General features: G+C 52.8%; 1 protein-coding gene across 1 annotated transcript in view; it reads right to left on the reverse strand.

Moving 5' to 3' along the window:
* Positions 1–553: 553 nt before the first annotated feature.
* Positions 554–14,645, reverse strand: part of VILL (villin like) — a 37,936-nt gene continuing 23,844 nt past the window's right edge. Inside the window, exons 10-18 of the mRNA XM_069084587.1 lie at positions 8,717–9,214; positions 6,996–7,154; positions 6,338–6,517; positions 5,551–5,696; positions 3,883–4,027; positions 2,228–2,413; positions 2,075–2,143; positions 1,252–1,548; positions 554–949 (exon numbers count right to left, since the gene is read on the reverse strand). Of these exons, the coding sequence (XP_068940688.1) occupies positions 836–949; positions 1,252–1,548; positions 2,075–2,143; positions 2,228–2,413; positions 3,883–4,027; positions 5,551–5,696; positions 6,338–6,517; positions 6,996–7,154; positions 8,717–9,214 (1,794 nt within the window). The 3' untranslated portion in view covers positions 554–835. The remainder of the gene's footprint in view (positions 950–1,251; positions 1,549–2,074; positions 2,144–2,227; positions 2,414–3,882; positions 4,028–5,550; positions 5,697–6,337; positions 6,518–6,995; positions 7,155–8,716; positions 9,215–14,645) is intronic.

The raw sequence follows: 14,645 nt of genomic DNA on the forward strand, positions 1-14,645 counted from the left end.
GGCCAAACCCCGAGCTCAGTCTCCTCGTCTGTACAATGAGGCCGTCAGACCAGAGAAGAGCAGCTCACTTCGCCAGGGCCCTCTGGGGACTGCATTAGAGGGTCCTCAAGATGGGGGGGATGCATACCATTATGCCCATTTCTCAGATGAGGCCCAGAGAGGCTCCCCCAGCTAACTGGTGTCTGAGATGGGATTCAGACCCAGCTCACCCTGACTTGGAGCTCTGTTTGCTAGCTACTACACCACACTGGCCCCTCCCCGTATGACCTTCAGGATTTCAGGGTTTTACTTAGGTGTGCATGTAACTTGAGTCTCCGCTCCCCTACCCCTTAGGGAGCCCAGCCTGCCCTCCACCCCATTCCCACCCTCTCATGGTGGCAGTCAATAGCTGGGTGAGCAGGAGGGTGCAGACTGGCTCTGATGCCCGCATCGGGGCTTGTGAGGCCGGAAGTCCGGCCTGTGCTGCTCCCCTCCCTCCCACTGACACGCCTGGGGCCCCACACCCAGTCTCCCCATTCAGGTTAACAAAGGAGGCTCGTGGCCTCCCGGGAAGTGGTGGCAAGCCTTTATTGGCAGAGTTCAGGGCATGGGGAGTGGGCAGCACAGCTCACTTGGTCTTGGCTCTGCAGAGGGCACCCCCAGGGCAGGACTGACCACCCTCACCTTTGGCTCCGAACTCCAGGGGGGAGCAGCGCCCCCACCGGCCCCCAATCTGCTGGGACAGGAAGTTCTGGAGGAGTGGGAGGGGGTGGGGCATTTGGCCCGCAGCTTCAGGGGGGCCTGGCCGCAGAGAATAGGGAGTGCAGGCACGCAGGGGAGCGCTCTGGCCCGCGCCTCAAAACAAGCCGTGCTGCTTTTTCTCACTCTGCTGTTTCCACTTGGCCATGCTGTAGAACTCGTCCTTGGACTTGCCGAAGATGTCTTGGAAGTCAGCATCTGAAAGATAGTACTGGGGGAGGGGCAAGAAGGGTGTGGAGGGTTCGGGTTGGCGCAGGCTCGGCTGGTGCTGCTGATCGGACGTTCTGGGGGCAGTTCTGCCGGCGCTGTACAGCCCTCTTCTGGCTGCTGGCCGAGGGTGCCCAAAGCCACATTCCCAAAGCCATCGACCTTGTCAATCCCTTTAGGAGCTATCGTCCACCTGGCCACAAGTTGTGCCATCTTCCACCTCCTCACCTTTGCCCAGGCTGTGCACCATGCCTGGAGCCTCGCCCTTTCCTCCCCCTCCCCACGCTCCCTCCCCCATGCCCCCACCTCTTTCCTGGACGGGTCCAGCCCTTCAGGCAGATCCTCCACAGCTTTGTTGATCAAGCGCTCCCGGGGGATAGGCATGGTGGTCATGGCGGCTGCTGCCACGGGGCACTTGGGCACTAGGGACACGTCGCCGCTGTTATAGTTGCTATTGCTGCTGTAGTAGCTGCTGCTGGGGCTGGAGCTGGAGCTGGAGCTGCTGCTCAGGGGCTTGGGGGCCTCAGTGGGGGCCTCGGCAGGGGGGACACTCCCTGCTGAGGTGCCGGGCTGCCACTGAAGCAGGCTGATGTTGTTCAGCTCCTGTGCCCCAGGAGAAGAGCAGCTGAGCCACCTGGGGCACGTGAGGAAGGGCCCGGGGCCAGGGGCAGGGCATTCAACTGGGTCTGGGCATTACCACACCTGGAGGCTGGAGCTGCTCCTGCTGCCCTGCCTTTGCCTTCGCCAGTCAAGTATGTCTTGGACCAAACCCTGCCCCGCTCTGCTGTGCCCCTCAATTTCCTCACCTGTCAAATGCTGACAAATTCTTCCCACCCTGCCCGCCCCACGGGGTGAGCTACTGTGACATGCCCTTTCCCTTCACTCCCTAGAGACCAACCCTGCCTCCCCCGGTGCCTCTCTCAAATGAGGGGAAACACACCCAGCCTGAGCCTGGGGAAGGTACCTGGGCAGACGCCGGAGCCTTGGCTGGCTCCCCTGCCTCAGTTTGCCAGGTGGGGAGTTGGCCTGACCAAGTAATGCTTGATCTGAGGCCAGCAAACTGGGCAGTTTGGGGAGAGTCGCCGAGTCTGTGCTCGGTCATGAAACCCGTCCAGACCAGGTCACTCACCATGGTCATCTCAGAGATGGCTGACATATCACTGAGACTGTTCTTAAGCTCCTGGTAGGATCTGCCATTCTGAGGGGGGGGAGGGAGCTGTTAGGACTGAGGTAGGGATGGGGATGGGACAGAAGAGATGGGGAGGGGCTGACTGTGCCTCACATTCCATTTGTAGGGGTCCCAAGCACTGAACCAGCCAATGAAGGTGGGAGGCTCGTGGCCCTGCTTGACCACAATGATGGGGATGGCCGGGTCCCTGCCCGCTGGGTGTCTCTTCAGGTACTCTCGGGCCATAGCCACTGATTCCTTCTCATATGTGTTGGGGTGCTTCCCAATCCACAAGAACACCTGAGACGGAAGAAGACTGCTGCTCCCCTGGACTGGGGGAGGGGTGAAGGCCCCGGCCAGGAGGCCAAGCTCAGCCTGGCATTAGTGGCACCCCCCACGGCTCATCTGAGAACTCCTCCCCCTCCCTCCCCAAGGATGGGCTCTTGGCTGAGAAAACAGAAGCAAAGTCAGGACTGATTCATTCTGCTTTTTCTCCCTAATATCCCCAGGATATTGTAGTTCCAGTCACCCCCAGCAGCAATTCTGCACAGACCTTTATTCTCTTCCCCCAATAAAGCCAAACAGAGCGCCAAGTCCGTGTCATCATCCTCCTGGCCAGCCTCAGGTCTCTGGGCTTCTCGCCCACCGAGCTGCCCACCCTGGACAGCTTCTTGCCTCCTGCCCTGCCATGGCTCTCTCTGAGCTGTGCCTCTGGAGCCTGTGTCCTGCTCACTCTGAGGCTCCTGCCCAGAGGTTGTGAACATAGGCTCCTGGGCCCCCCTCTCCAGCCAGCCCTTGGCCAGACCACTCAGACCACTGCCTCCACCTGGGCAGTCAGCCTGTTTTCTGACCATCCTCACTCTTCATCTCTTGCTCTCAGAACTAGACTTGAGTCAATACTCTGTTTCTGGGAAGAATGAGTCAGCCCACTGCCCTATGGCTCCCCTCACCAACCAGCGACTTCCTCGGCCAGTGCATGCCTCCCTCACTGCTACTGTCCCTTGGGCTGGGTCAGTGCCCTGAGGGAGACACTGCCCACTTTGGCTTTTCTATCCTCAGAGCTAAGCATTTCATTCATTTAGTGCTTCTGACACTATTCTTACATGGCTGGGTCAGCCTTCCACACCCCAACCCAGGCTTCCATCAGCTGGCAGCATTTCAGATGTAGGCGGATTGAGGGGGGCGGAATCCCGACAACAAGCTCATTCACTGTGTTCCCCTGTGTATATACCCTTCCTACTGATGGTGTCGGGGGGGGGGGCGGTGTGGACGTGCCAAGTGTTGATCTTTCCATAATGCCACACTACTTTCAATGAGAGGAGAGGGGAAGGGAGGGAAGGACGGGGAGGGGAGGGGAGGGGAAGGGAGGGGAGAGGAGGAGATGAGGGAAGGAAGAGGGGAGGGCAGGGGAGATGAAGGGAAAAGAGGGGAGGGTGGGGAGGGGAGGAGAAAGGAGGGGAGAGGAGGAGATGAGGGAAGGCAGAGGGGAGGAAATGGGGAGGGGAGGGAAGGGAAGGGGAGGGGAGGGAAGAGAAGGGAGAGAAAGGGAGAGGAGATGAGGGAAGGAAGAGGGGAGGGAAGGGGAGGGAAGGGAAGGGGAGGGGAGGACAGGGGAGATGAAGGGAAAAGAGGGGAGTGTGGGGAGGGGAGGAGAAAGGAGGGGAGAGGAGGAGATGAGGGAAGAGGAGGGAAGGGAAGGGAAGGGAAGGGGAGGGGGGGGGGGGGGAAGGGAGGGGGGTGAGGGAGGAGAGAAAGGGAGGTGAGGGCACCTCTTCCCAGGTGTCCAGTAACATGATGTCATCCTCTTCCAGGTCATCCTGACCGAAGAACATGATCTCCCTCATGAAGAATCGGCCGGTTTGATCAGAACACTCAAATAGGCGGGGCTGGTAGCAGGACATCTTCTCCTGGAGTCTGGGGTGCCAGGAGCATGAGACAGTCAGCGGGAGAGGAGGGAGAAGCCATGTAGACACACCCTTAAGTGTGGCTCTGCTGGCCTTGCCCCCATCCTCACTTCCTTCTGCTAATTCCATGCCTGACCCTTTTCTTCCAAACTCAATTCTAAACTTGGCTCCCCCTCCAGGAAGCCCTCCTAGGTTAACCCTGGCTTGCTCCGAGCCAGCCTCTACTCTAGGTCCCCATCGGCCTTCACTGCAGGCCTCCCTTGGTCTCCCCAAGAGATGCGACCAAGCAAGGATCGCTATATATGCCATAGAGGAAATCTCATTGGCTCACGGGCTGCCATTGGAAGGTGAGCTAGGAGCTCCGAGGGGTCCTAGGGGAGTGGGCCCAGCCTCATCTCTGGGAAGGCAGATGCTCTCTGCAGGGACTCGGAGAGGCCAGACCTGAGGACCCTTTGCAATCCTCCTTCTTTCAGATGGAAAGGAATCACTCCTTCCCTTTAGCCTGAGCATGGGGGATGGGCAAGCTGGGCACTGGCCAGGGCAGCTGCTCTCCCCTTTGCCAGTCCCTTCTCTGCTCACTCTATCGCCTCTCTGAACAGAAGGCCAGAAGGGGAAGCCGTAGGAACCCCCCCCCCCAGCCCCTAGTTCATAGAGGGAGGCACAGAGACCCAAACAGTGAAGTGACCACAGCTGGATCAACATTTTTGTGTTCCTACCCTCAGGGCCATCATCCTTCTAAACTACAGACCTGGCTGGTCACTCCCCTGTCCCACTCTCGTGAATGGCTCCCACTGCTCTCAGGCTCAGCAGCCTGGAATTCAAGGCCCTCCAGAATCTTGTCTCAGTCTCCCCATTCCTATAGCCCTTCAGCTCCTGTGAAGCCCAAGTCCCACCTTGTTTCTGGATAGCACGCACACTGGCCCCTTCCTGAAGCCAGGTCTCTCCCCAAGCCTTCTCTGCTCTCCCTGGCCCGGCCCACCCTGTGGGCTGCCACTGAAGAGACCGCCTTGTGCTTGCTCACATACAGTCCCTATTTGTTCTTTTCCATGAGGATGGGGGCCGTGCTCCTTCACTGTCACCTGCTGGCTAGCCCAGCACGAGGCTGAGGCATGGAAAGGCCTGTTGACTGAATGGGAGGCTGGGTGGGGGACTCCTGCCACTGCTTATCCTTCTTCCTCTTCTCTCTCTTCCCTCCCACCAAGGCTGGGAGAGCCGAGGAGGTCTTTATGGATGACAGAGTCGATGTGATTGGCTGGTTCAGGCCACGTCCAGAGACCCAGACCTGGAGATCAGGAGACCTGGGCTCCATTCTAGGCTTCATGTGTGAGCTCCAGGCAAGGCACTGAACTTTTCTGGGCTCTGTTTCCTCATCGGTAACAGAATCAGTAACTGATTCTGTCACTGTACAAGACTAGTGTCAATCAAACAAGGCATTGCCTAGGAAAGCCCTTGTGGGGCTGAGAAGGCCTTTGACCCGGGAATTCCGGGATGCTGGACTCTCCTCTCCCTCTTCCCATTCCCACTTTCTTCTACCTCTTATCACTGGCATACGGGGCTCGGCCCCCCAGTGCCTCCCAGAAGCTGGGGGGCTCCTGCCCCTCTGACACCGTCTGCTTGTCCTTCTGAGAGATGACGTCGGCCACGAGGCGAGCCATCTCTCTCTCATCTCCGCTGCAGCCCTGGAGGGGACCAAGAGGGAGCCACCTGCTTCTGTCCCCAGCCCTGGGTCCCTGTAGTAGCCCCACTCCACCCCACCACACTCTTCCCTTACAGCCTGCTCAGCCCACAAGGAGCTCAACATTGGAATGCAGTGGAACTGGGAATACATTCACACCCAGGGGCTGATGTTCAGACTGGGGGAGGGAAAAGGAAGGGAGGAGAAGGGAAAGGAGGGGAGTGGAGTGGCACAGAGGGGAGAGCAGGAAGAGGGAAAGGGAAGGCCACTTGCACAGGGGGCAGAGAGAAGGGAACCCTAGAGCAGCTGGAGAAAGATGCCAAAAGGCAACGAGTGTCTGAGTGTCATCAAGGAAGAGAAGGGAGGGAATGACCGTGTCCTTGGCTTTGCCAACTGCCCTGAAAGTGGGTAGGGGAGGTCACCCAGGGCTGAGGCAGGGAAGTCACTAGACCTGGGAAGCCCACCCTAGAAAGAAGCAGATGTGGAACTGGACAGGACTGGATTTGTGCTGCACTGGCTAGCCAAATCCTGGGGGAATGGCCTGAAATCAGCCTTCCAGGTCAGGATGCCGCCCCCCCCACCTGCTCCATTCCCCCTGGCCCCTGCACCCCAGCCCACTCCAGGGCTACAGGAGGGCTCGCCTACCTTTCCACACCAGAGGTAGCAGATCTGTCCGGTGGCGAGCAGGAAAACATCATTGGAATTGAGGGACGAGGCTCGGGCGGGCACTTCAGTAGTCTTGGTGTTATACTTATCTGTGCCCCTCACCTGGAAGAGTCGGATGGCTGGCTCGGGGTCGGCTCGGCCATCCCGGCTGGTGCCATTCTGGAAAACAATGGCCAACGCCTCCATCAGCCCCAGCCTCTGCGGCATCTCCAGACAGCCATCCAAGCGCCACCTGAAGGCCTCTGCTGCGGCCAGGAGCACTGGAGGCCATGAGCCCCCCATGCTGCAAGCAGAGGCCGTGACCAATGAGCGTCTGCTGGTCGAGCTGGATTGGGTTATGTGGCCGCTGGGGTCCTGCCAGCTCAGAGTCTAGGACACTGTGATCTGATCATCGGCCAGCCTAGTGATCTCCTGCTAAGGAAGCACAAGAGCCTTGCTTCCCTTGCTTCTCAGGCTGGGAGCTCCAGCCATCCTCTTCTCTCCTCTGACCTCAGGGCCCTGTGCTGTCCTGGCTGCTCTCCTGTGGATGCTGGCCAGCTCCTCCATGGTCTTCCCAAAGGGCCCCTTGCCCCACACATCATCTGACAGATGACAAAGTGGAGGGTACTCCCAGGAGGCGTAGCCCCTCTGCCCTCACCTGGAACACAACGAGCCGGCCCTTGAAGATGGCCAGGAAGTGCCGAGGCTCCTTGCCCATGGTCACCCACACCTGCACAGGTTCCTCCTGGTATGTGTACTCTAGCTCAATGGCATTGAGAGCGGAAGCCGTGACCTCATCCACTGACGCATGTCGTCCCTATAGAAAGAGAGGGGTGAGGGTGGCCCGGTGCCTGGTCCCGAGAAGAGGAGGCAGGGCAGGAAGAGAGGGGTCACAGTGGGCTGATGCCCAGGGCCGAGGGCAGGGAGGAGGCATCAGCCTAGGCTGGTGGGCTTGGGGATGCCTGCCACGTGACCTAGGGCTGGTAGCCTTCAGTAACAGTCTCCCCATCCCATCTCTGATCCAGCCTCCCCTCCCCTAGGAGCCCTCTCCTTCCCCTCTTTTTCTGATCTAAACTATTTATCACATCTCTTTTCTACTTTTTTTGGTTTGCTCATGTCCTAAACATTCCAGCCCTACCAGCCCAGTGCCTGTGACCTCTTATAAGCTGCTTGACCTCTCCCCAGCTGCCTCTTCACCCTGGCACTCAAGAGGCCCCCCCTTAGCCTCCTCTTCTCAGCCTCCTCTCTGCCAGTATGTGCTTCAGCCAGGCTGATCTGTTCACTGTCCCCTGCCCTTCCACATCCTTGCTCAGTCTGGTGCCCCTGCCTGCAATGCCCTCTTCTTGGGCCAGTTCCCCCTCCCATCCTGTAGGACCCAGCTCTGCCACAGAAGCCTCCCTGGCCCTTCAAGACAGAGATGGCCCCTTTCTCTGCCCTTTCCTGATTAGAAGGAGTATTCCTTCCACAGCCCATGACCCAGATGGTTCCCTAATTTTAATACTAATAAGAACTCCCCTCTCCATTGTTCTTTAAGGCTGTCAAAGCACTTTACTCATAGGCCTTTAAAGGGAGTAGCAAAGAGGTGATGTGACTTGTCCAAGGTCATATATCTAGGTGCAGGCTGAGGTGGGATTTGAACTCAGATCTGACTCTAAGAGCAGCATGATTTTCACTGTCTCAAACACAATGGGATGAGCATCGGGCCTCCAGTTTGCATGTCCAGCTGACTCTGGGCAAGTCAACCTGTCTGAGCCTGAACTTCCTAATCTGTGAAATGGGGATGAGAAGATGGGGTACCTGCCTCCTCCATTCTCCTGAGGACCAAATGAGGCTCCGTGTGGGAGAGACTTCAGTCATGCCCCCCCAGGAGCACACACGAGCACGTGTGCCCACACATGCATGTACATACCACACACGCACATGCACATGCACATGCACTCACACACAAGCAATGTACCCACACACGCATGCACACACACTCACATACATGAGCACACATACCCACACATGCATGCACACACACGCACAAGTACCCAGACACACATGCACACGCATGCACATGCTGGCATAAACACACTCACATACATACCCATCTGCACACTCATACACACACCCATACACACAGACACACACCCATACTCACACCCATACACACAGTCATAAACACACATGCATACACACACACCCATAGACACCCCCATATACTCAGATACACACATACACACACCCTGAGGACCCCAGGACACCCTCGCTCTCTTGGTTTCCCCACCGTCATGGGGCTCTGACCTGCAGCCCTTGCTCCCAACCTCCTGGGCTCTGGCATGGCTGGCACAAGGGGAAGGGGCCAGGGATGGGTGCCCGCCATTCGGGCAGCCTCACCTGCCACATGTAGATGATGTACTGGGCCCGCCCAGACTTCTGGTAGGTGTAGAGGACCAGATAGCAGTCGCCCCCGTAGAACTGCCCATACTTCTTGGGATCAACAGGCTTCTTGTGCAAGTCCTCGATCCGCCACACCTGGGGAGCCCAGAGATGGGGGTTCGAGGAGGGGCCAGGCGGCCGACAGCCCTGAAGGCCCTTCCCCAGCCTCCCCTCCTGCCTCTCAGACCCAGGCACCAGAGGCAGGGACAACTCTTCTAGCTTCTTCAGTGGCCCTGAGATAGAGAAACCTCCCTCCCAGATGGCCTCTAATCCTCCCCCCTCCCCAGGGAAGGAAGGAGACTCCAGACTGGTGCCTCCCCCGGCCTTCCCTCTATCCCTGCTCTTCCTGCCCTTGGGGGACATGGGGGATTGTGCCTGACTCCAGTCCTGCGGCTGTCCTCTCCCATCCTGCTCCCTCCCACTCTCCAGCTTCTCTCTTCTCTGTGACCCAGCTTCCTAATACATTTCCCAAGTTCTAAAAGGGGACAGAGAGCCAGAGGCCTCCCTTAGTAAAATAAGAGTGATCTGTCTGACTTTGGGCCCCAGGAGCTCCTCCCCAGACCTTCTCAAGGCCCCTCCCAAGACAGGTCTGGGCTCCAGTTCTTTGAAGACAACTTTGGACCCACTTTTGAGACAAACAGCTGTCCCAGGAGAGAGGTTAATCCTCATTAAGGTATTAATGACTAACAAGGGCCTGCCTGTATTCCCCCTTCCCCAGAGGGGTTAACATTCGAAGGAGGGAAAAGCCTTAACTCCAAACAGGGTCAGCTGGTAGGTAGCCTGTTCAGTGGGGAACCTCTGGATATTCCAGGATAAATAGCCATTAACAAATCAGGAACAGTGTAACAGGATTTCAAAGGACAGCAGTAAGGGAAATTAATGATATGAAGGCTAAGGAGAATCTAATCGAAAATTTGAAAAGTTCAACAGAAGCAAAGCACATTCAGAGGGGGAGGGAAACAACTGAAATAAGGCAGAAAGACCATTTCCAAAAAGAGGATGGAAAATGATGTAGATCCCAAGTGACAGACCTAGAGGGCGGGTCAAGATACAGCAGCCTCAAGATCACTGGCATCCTGGAAAAGTTAGAGAGAAAAATCCAAGTACCGAATTCCAGAAAATCATCCAAGAAAAATGTGAGAATGATTGAAAACAAGTGGCAACCTAGGAACAGAGGGAATCCGTGAAACTCAGTCCTGAAAAACTTAGAGCTGAGTCTCCTAGACACAGCAGTCAGATAGGAACACTGCAGCAACAGAAAAAAATATCTCACCAGCTGCAAGAAGGCTGAAACAGCATGCCAAGGGACACCATCGGAGTTAGTAGCTAGCCGCTAACGAACATTTATTAAGCACCTACTCTATGTGCTAAGCCTCCCTCCCTTCAGGCCCACTATCAGATGGGGGAATTGCCAAAGACAGATTCAAGAGAAGCAGAGCATTTGGATTAATTGGAATCTAATGCACAAAATTAGGAAGCAGAGCCTTAAATCCAGAATTATCAAGAGGAAGCATCTTTCCAGAGAGACACAAAGGACTTTGGAAAACCAGCCAGGCTAAGCCCAAACAAGAAGGACTTGAAACAATTCACACTTTTCTGATCAGATGAAGCACCAGCCAAAAGCAGTGGAGACTATTCCCAGTACACAACAGACTAAAAAAAGAGAAAAAAAAAGGGTGGAAAAGAGAAAGAGTGATCCCCAAGCCCTTATCTTTGCTCAAGGAGCTATTCAGAAAAGAAGATTTGGTCAGGGCTTCCTTCATAAGGATCACGTGCAGGTGTTTTTGATGGGGTGCTTGGATCCCAATTCCAAGATCACATTTCTCCCTGCCTTCAGAACACTATCCCTGACAGTTTTCTCCCCAGTCCAAGGACACTAGGCCTCACAATAACTTATGAGTGGGCCCCAGTAAGACAAACTCCCATTCCCCCTCACAAGAATAAACTGACCTTTGAGGAAATTCTCTTGTAAAAACAGGACTATCTTGTAACCACAGAATTATCATGTATTGATTCCCAAAATTATCATATACAGTCCAGAGGTCTAGCTATAAACACTCTCAAAGCAGACCAAAAACACACCCTGAGAAACCCTTCCCCTGGTTTCCAGTGGTGAATGACCAGTGACTGAGGTTGTAAGTTATCACCTAATCAGCAAATCTGCCAGATAATCCACTGCTTTTCCTATATCAGCTTTAGCATCATTCTCATTAAGCTGCAAGATCCCTAAGGAGCTCTGCCCACCATACTGGCATAGCAATAAACCTTTGCCACCTTGCCTTGGAGAAAGCTTGAGTCTGTGAATTCTTTCCAGATGACTCTGTCCAGCGCTCCAGTCTTTGGGGGTCCCTGGACCTCTCAAACCACATGAGTTTGGTGAAGTTTCTATGAATAACTAGTGATTAGAACTGACCAGCACAGAGCCCACTTCTAGAGTACTTCAAAGCATGCAAAGTACTTTATCTGTTTTTTGGTTTTTGTTTTTAAAGCAATCGGGGTTAAGTAACTTGCTCAAGGTTACACGGCCAGTTATTTCTGGGTGTGGTGCTGAGTGTCTGAGCCTGGATTTGATCCAGGTCATCCTGACACAGGGGCCGGTGCTCTTACTCGCTGTGCCACCTGATCGCCCCTAGTACTTTATCTATGTTAGCTACGGATTCTCACAGTAAGAAAGATGGCATTCCATATTGGTAAATTAAACAATAATTTAAGAAAGGATGGTGGGAAAAAGACCAAATGAACCATTGTATCGAAACATATTAATAAACTGAACTCCTTGATAAGAAAATTAGTTAGTCAAGAAGGGAACAAACAGGATCCTATAATCTATTGCTTACAGGAAGCACCTGCAATGCAGAAAGATTGATGCTCAGCTTGAAAAGTTTGTTTAAATGTTATGATATTGCTGTTATCCACAGCAAGCTAAGGAATCAATTCTGGGCAAAGTCTCATTTTAATCAGAAAGCACTGAGAGAGATAAGCAGAATTTTTTAAATGCTGAATTTTAAAATGAGAGTCTATGCATTTAAAATCTGTGAGCACCTAAGAGGTCTGCAGCAGAACAGGCAGCTCCAAGAATCAGAAGAGGAGATAAGGGAGAAGGATGACAGTAGGAAAGGTTAACACCTCACTATCAGACCCTAATAAATTCAACCAAAAGATAAGGCTAAGAGGCTCCTTGTTACAATCTCCTTGGATTCTGCCAATAGTCCTAGTTTTGTTTTAGGTACAAACACCATCACTCCCATTTTACAGATATAGTATAGAGCCCGGATTGGAGAGGTTATGAGTGACTCATTCCTGGTTACTGAGCAGCCGAGGATCACAGGAGAGATCTTTACCTAAAGCCCTCCTAACTGGACATTAATTCTCTCCTACTAGACCATGAAGCAAGAGAGAGTGGTAGAGAGAGATACAAAGAGAGACAGAGACAGAGAGGCAGAGGGAAAGAGACAGAGATTATAGAACTGAATTCAATTAATTTCACTTCAACAGACATGTATTAGACACTTACTGAATACAAGGCACTAGGTTTGGCAGTGAGAATACAAAGGCAAAGACCCTTTTAAAAGTTCCCAGAACTCCCACCTAGATGCCATATCTAGGCTCAGGTTTTAGCCATATTTCTATTTGTTTTAGTTTTTGTATCCCTAGAAGCATGTTTTTTTTTTTTTCATTCATTCATGAATAGTCATATAGAGAGAATTCAATGGGGAAATGATATCCCTTTTCCCCTCAGGTACACAAAGAAGATACATATGAAAACTGATGATTGTTTGCCCGGATTTAAGGATTCTAATCCAAGAAAGTGAATCAGTAACGGATCTCAGTCAGTCAAAGGGGTAAGAGGACATTACTTATTTTTTTAAAAGCGCCCAGCTGATTAAAGCAAAGATAAGGGTAATCCAAGCCCTCTTCATCAGACTCTCTGGACTGCAGCCAGAACCCAGCTGTAGGGCAATGGGGCAATCTAAGTTAATGAGAAGGGGAAGGAATTGAGTTGACTCCTCCCTTTGCTAAGGAATGAAGTGCGATCCCAACAGATAAAAGGAAGAAGGAAAATATCCCAAATCCAAATATCCAAATTGATGTGTCTGAAGATGAAAAAGGCCCCAAATCAATAAATAAGATGAGGATTTTTTCCCAGTGACGGCAGTAGGGACGATTTTTCCCACCCTCATTGCACACCGGGCTGCCTGCCTGCATCACAGCAATCACTCTCATCGTCTCCCTCACCCCGTCAGAATCTGGGGTAAGCCAGTCTTCACCTTAGCTTGCCTGGACCCAGGCCTCTATGCCACAGCCCGACACTCTGCACACTGGGCTCACCTTCTATCCAACATAGGTTCCTTGACGTCAGTGACTATCTTCCTTTCTGTTTTCATTTATATTCCTTGGGTTTACTTAACAAATACTCTATCTGTCTATTTATCTATTTATTTACCTGTCTGTCTGTCTGCCATTCTATCTATCTATCTAAATAAATAAATTAATAACAACTCCAGTTTTTAAAGGTTTAAACTCAAATGAACAAAGTTTGAAAAAAACAAAGCAAGATCACAACAGGGCAAAAGAAGCCCCAACCATGATCCCTCCCTATACACCACTCAGTCAGTGACAGAATTGTAAAGCTAAGCAATGGCTACTTCACAAAGTCACGCATTTAACTGAAGTAACCCAGTGAGAACTGGAGACTGACCAGGAGGAAGCCACTGTCTGAAGGAGAATTCCAGCAGCCGCTGACCCAAGAAGAGACAAAGCCAAAGACAGAATCCCAAGGGCATTCTGTTCCTGCTCTGAAAGCCCAGCCAGCCCTGGACTGTGCAGGCTAGATGTCAGCAGAGATGGGGCCCAGGCTGCCCATTTTGACACCACAAATGACAAGGCTCAGACTGAATGAGAAAATCATAGACAAATATCATTAAATTATTTAGTCCAGACTCGGCATTTTCTCAATATCGTGAAGTTCCCCCATTGGGAACCTCCCTGGGTCATGGCAGGTGGGCACCGGCTCTGCCCGAAGTGGTGTCACAGTCAACACTTGTCTTCCTGACCGAGGCCAGCTGTGCCTCCAAAACAGCGGTAAAAGAACTCGAAAATCAAATGCAGCAACACACACCCCATTCCTTCTGATGACCAAGAAGTCAGCAAGTCTCCAAGTTCTTATTAAGCACCTACTGTATGCCAGGCACCGTGCTAATAAATGCTAGGAATATAAAAAGGTCAAACGTTCCTTGTCTTCAGGGAGCCCATATTTTAATGAGGGAGACGACATGAGATTAATTGGGCACCTACAGGATAGACACACTGGCAGCTGTGCTTGGAGTCAGGAAGACAAGTTCAAATCCAGAGTCAGATGTGTGACCTTGGATGGGTCCCTTACCCTCCCCGCCTCAGTTTCTTCAGCTGTAAAATGAGAATAATATGAGCTCCTACCTCCCTGGGTTGTTGTAAGGATCAAAGGAGATAATAACCTTAAAGCCCCATGTAATTGCTGGGGAGCGTTGTTTGTATTAACTGTAAATGGAGCGCAATCTCAGAGGGAAGTGGGGAAGAGCTGAGAGCAGACAGTGCGGTCAGTCATAGAACCGAGAGAAAAGTAAAGCTGAGGGGATCGTGGAAAGAATGTGGACCTCAGGCCAATTCTGGCTCTGTTACTTATTGCCTATTGACCTTGGATAAATCATTCACTTCTCTGGCCTGTTCCCTTGTCCATAAAATGGGGGGTGTTAGACTTGGGAGCCCCTGGGGGTCAACTCTAGCTCTGTCTATGATCAAATCACTAGAAGCAGAGAAGGCCAGTCATTGTTGTAACACCCCACCCCCCCATATATGAATTGAGGGAAGTTCCTTTAACATGACTTTTAAAAGTATATATTTGATATAT

Source organism: Petaurus breviceps, unplaced genomic scaffold (genome assembly GCF_028583685.1).
Source record: "Petaurus breviceps papuanus isolate PSGF00001 unplaced genomic scaffold, PetGlider_PUasm1.0 174, whole genome shotgun sequence".
NCBI classification, from domain to species: Eukaryota; Metazoa; Chordata; class Mammalia; order Diprotodontia; family Petauridae; genus Petaurus; species Petaurus breviceps.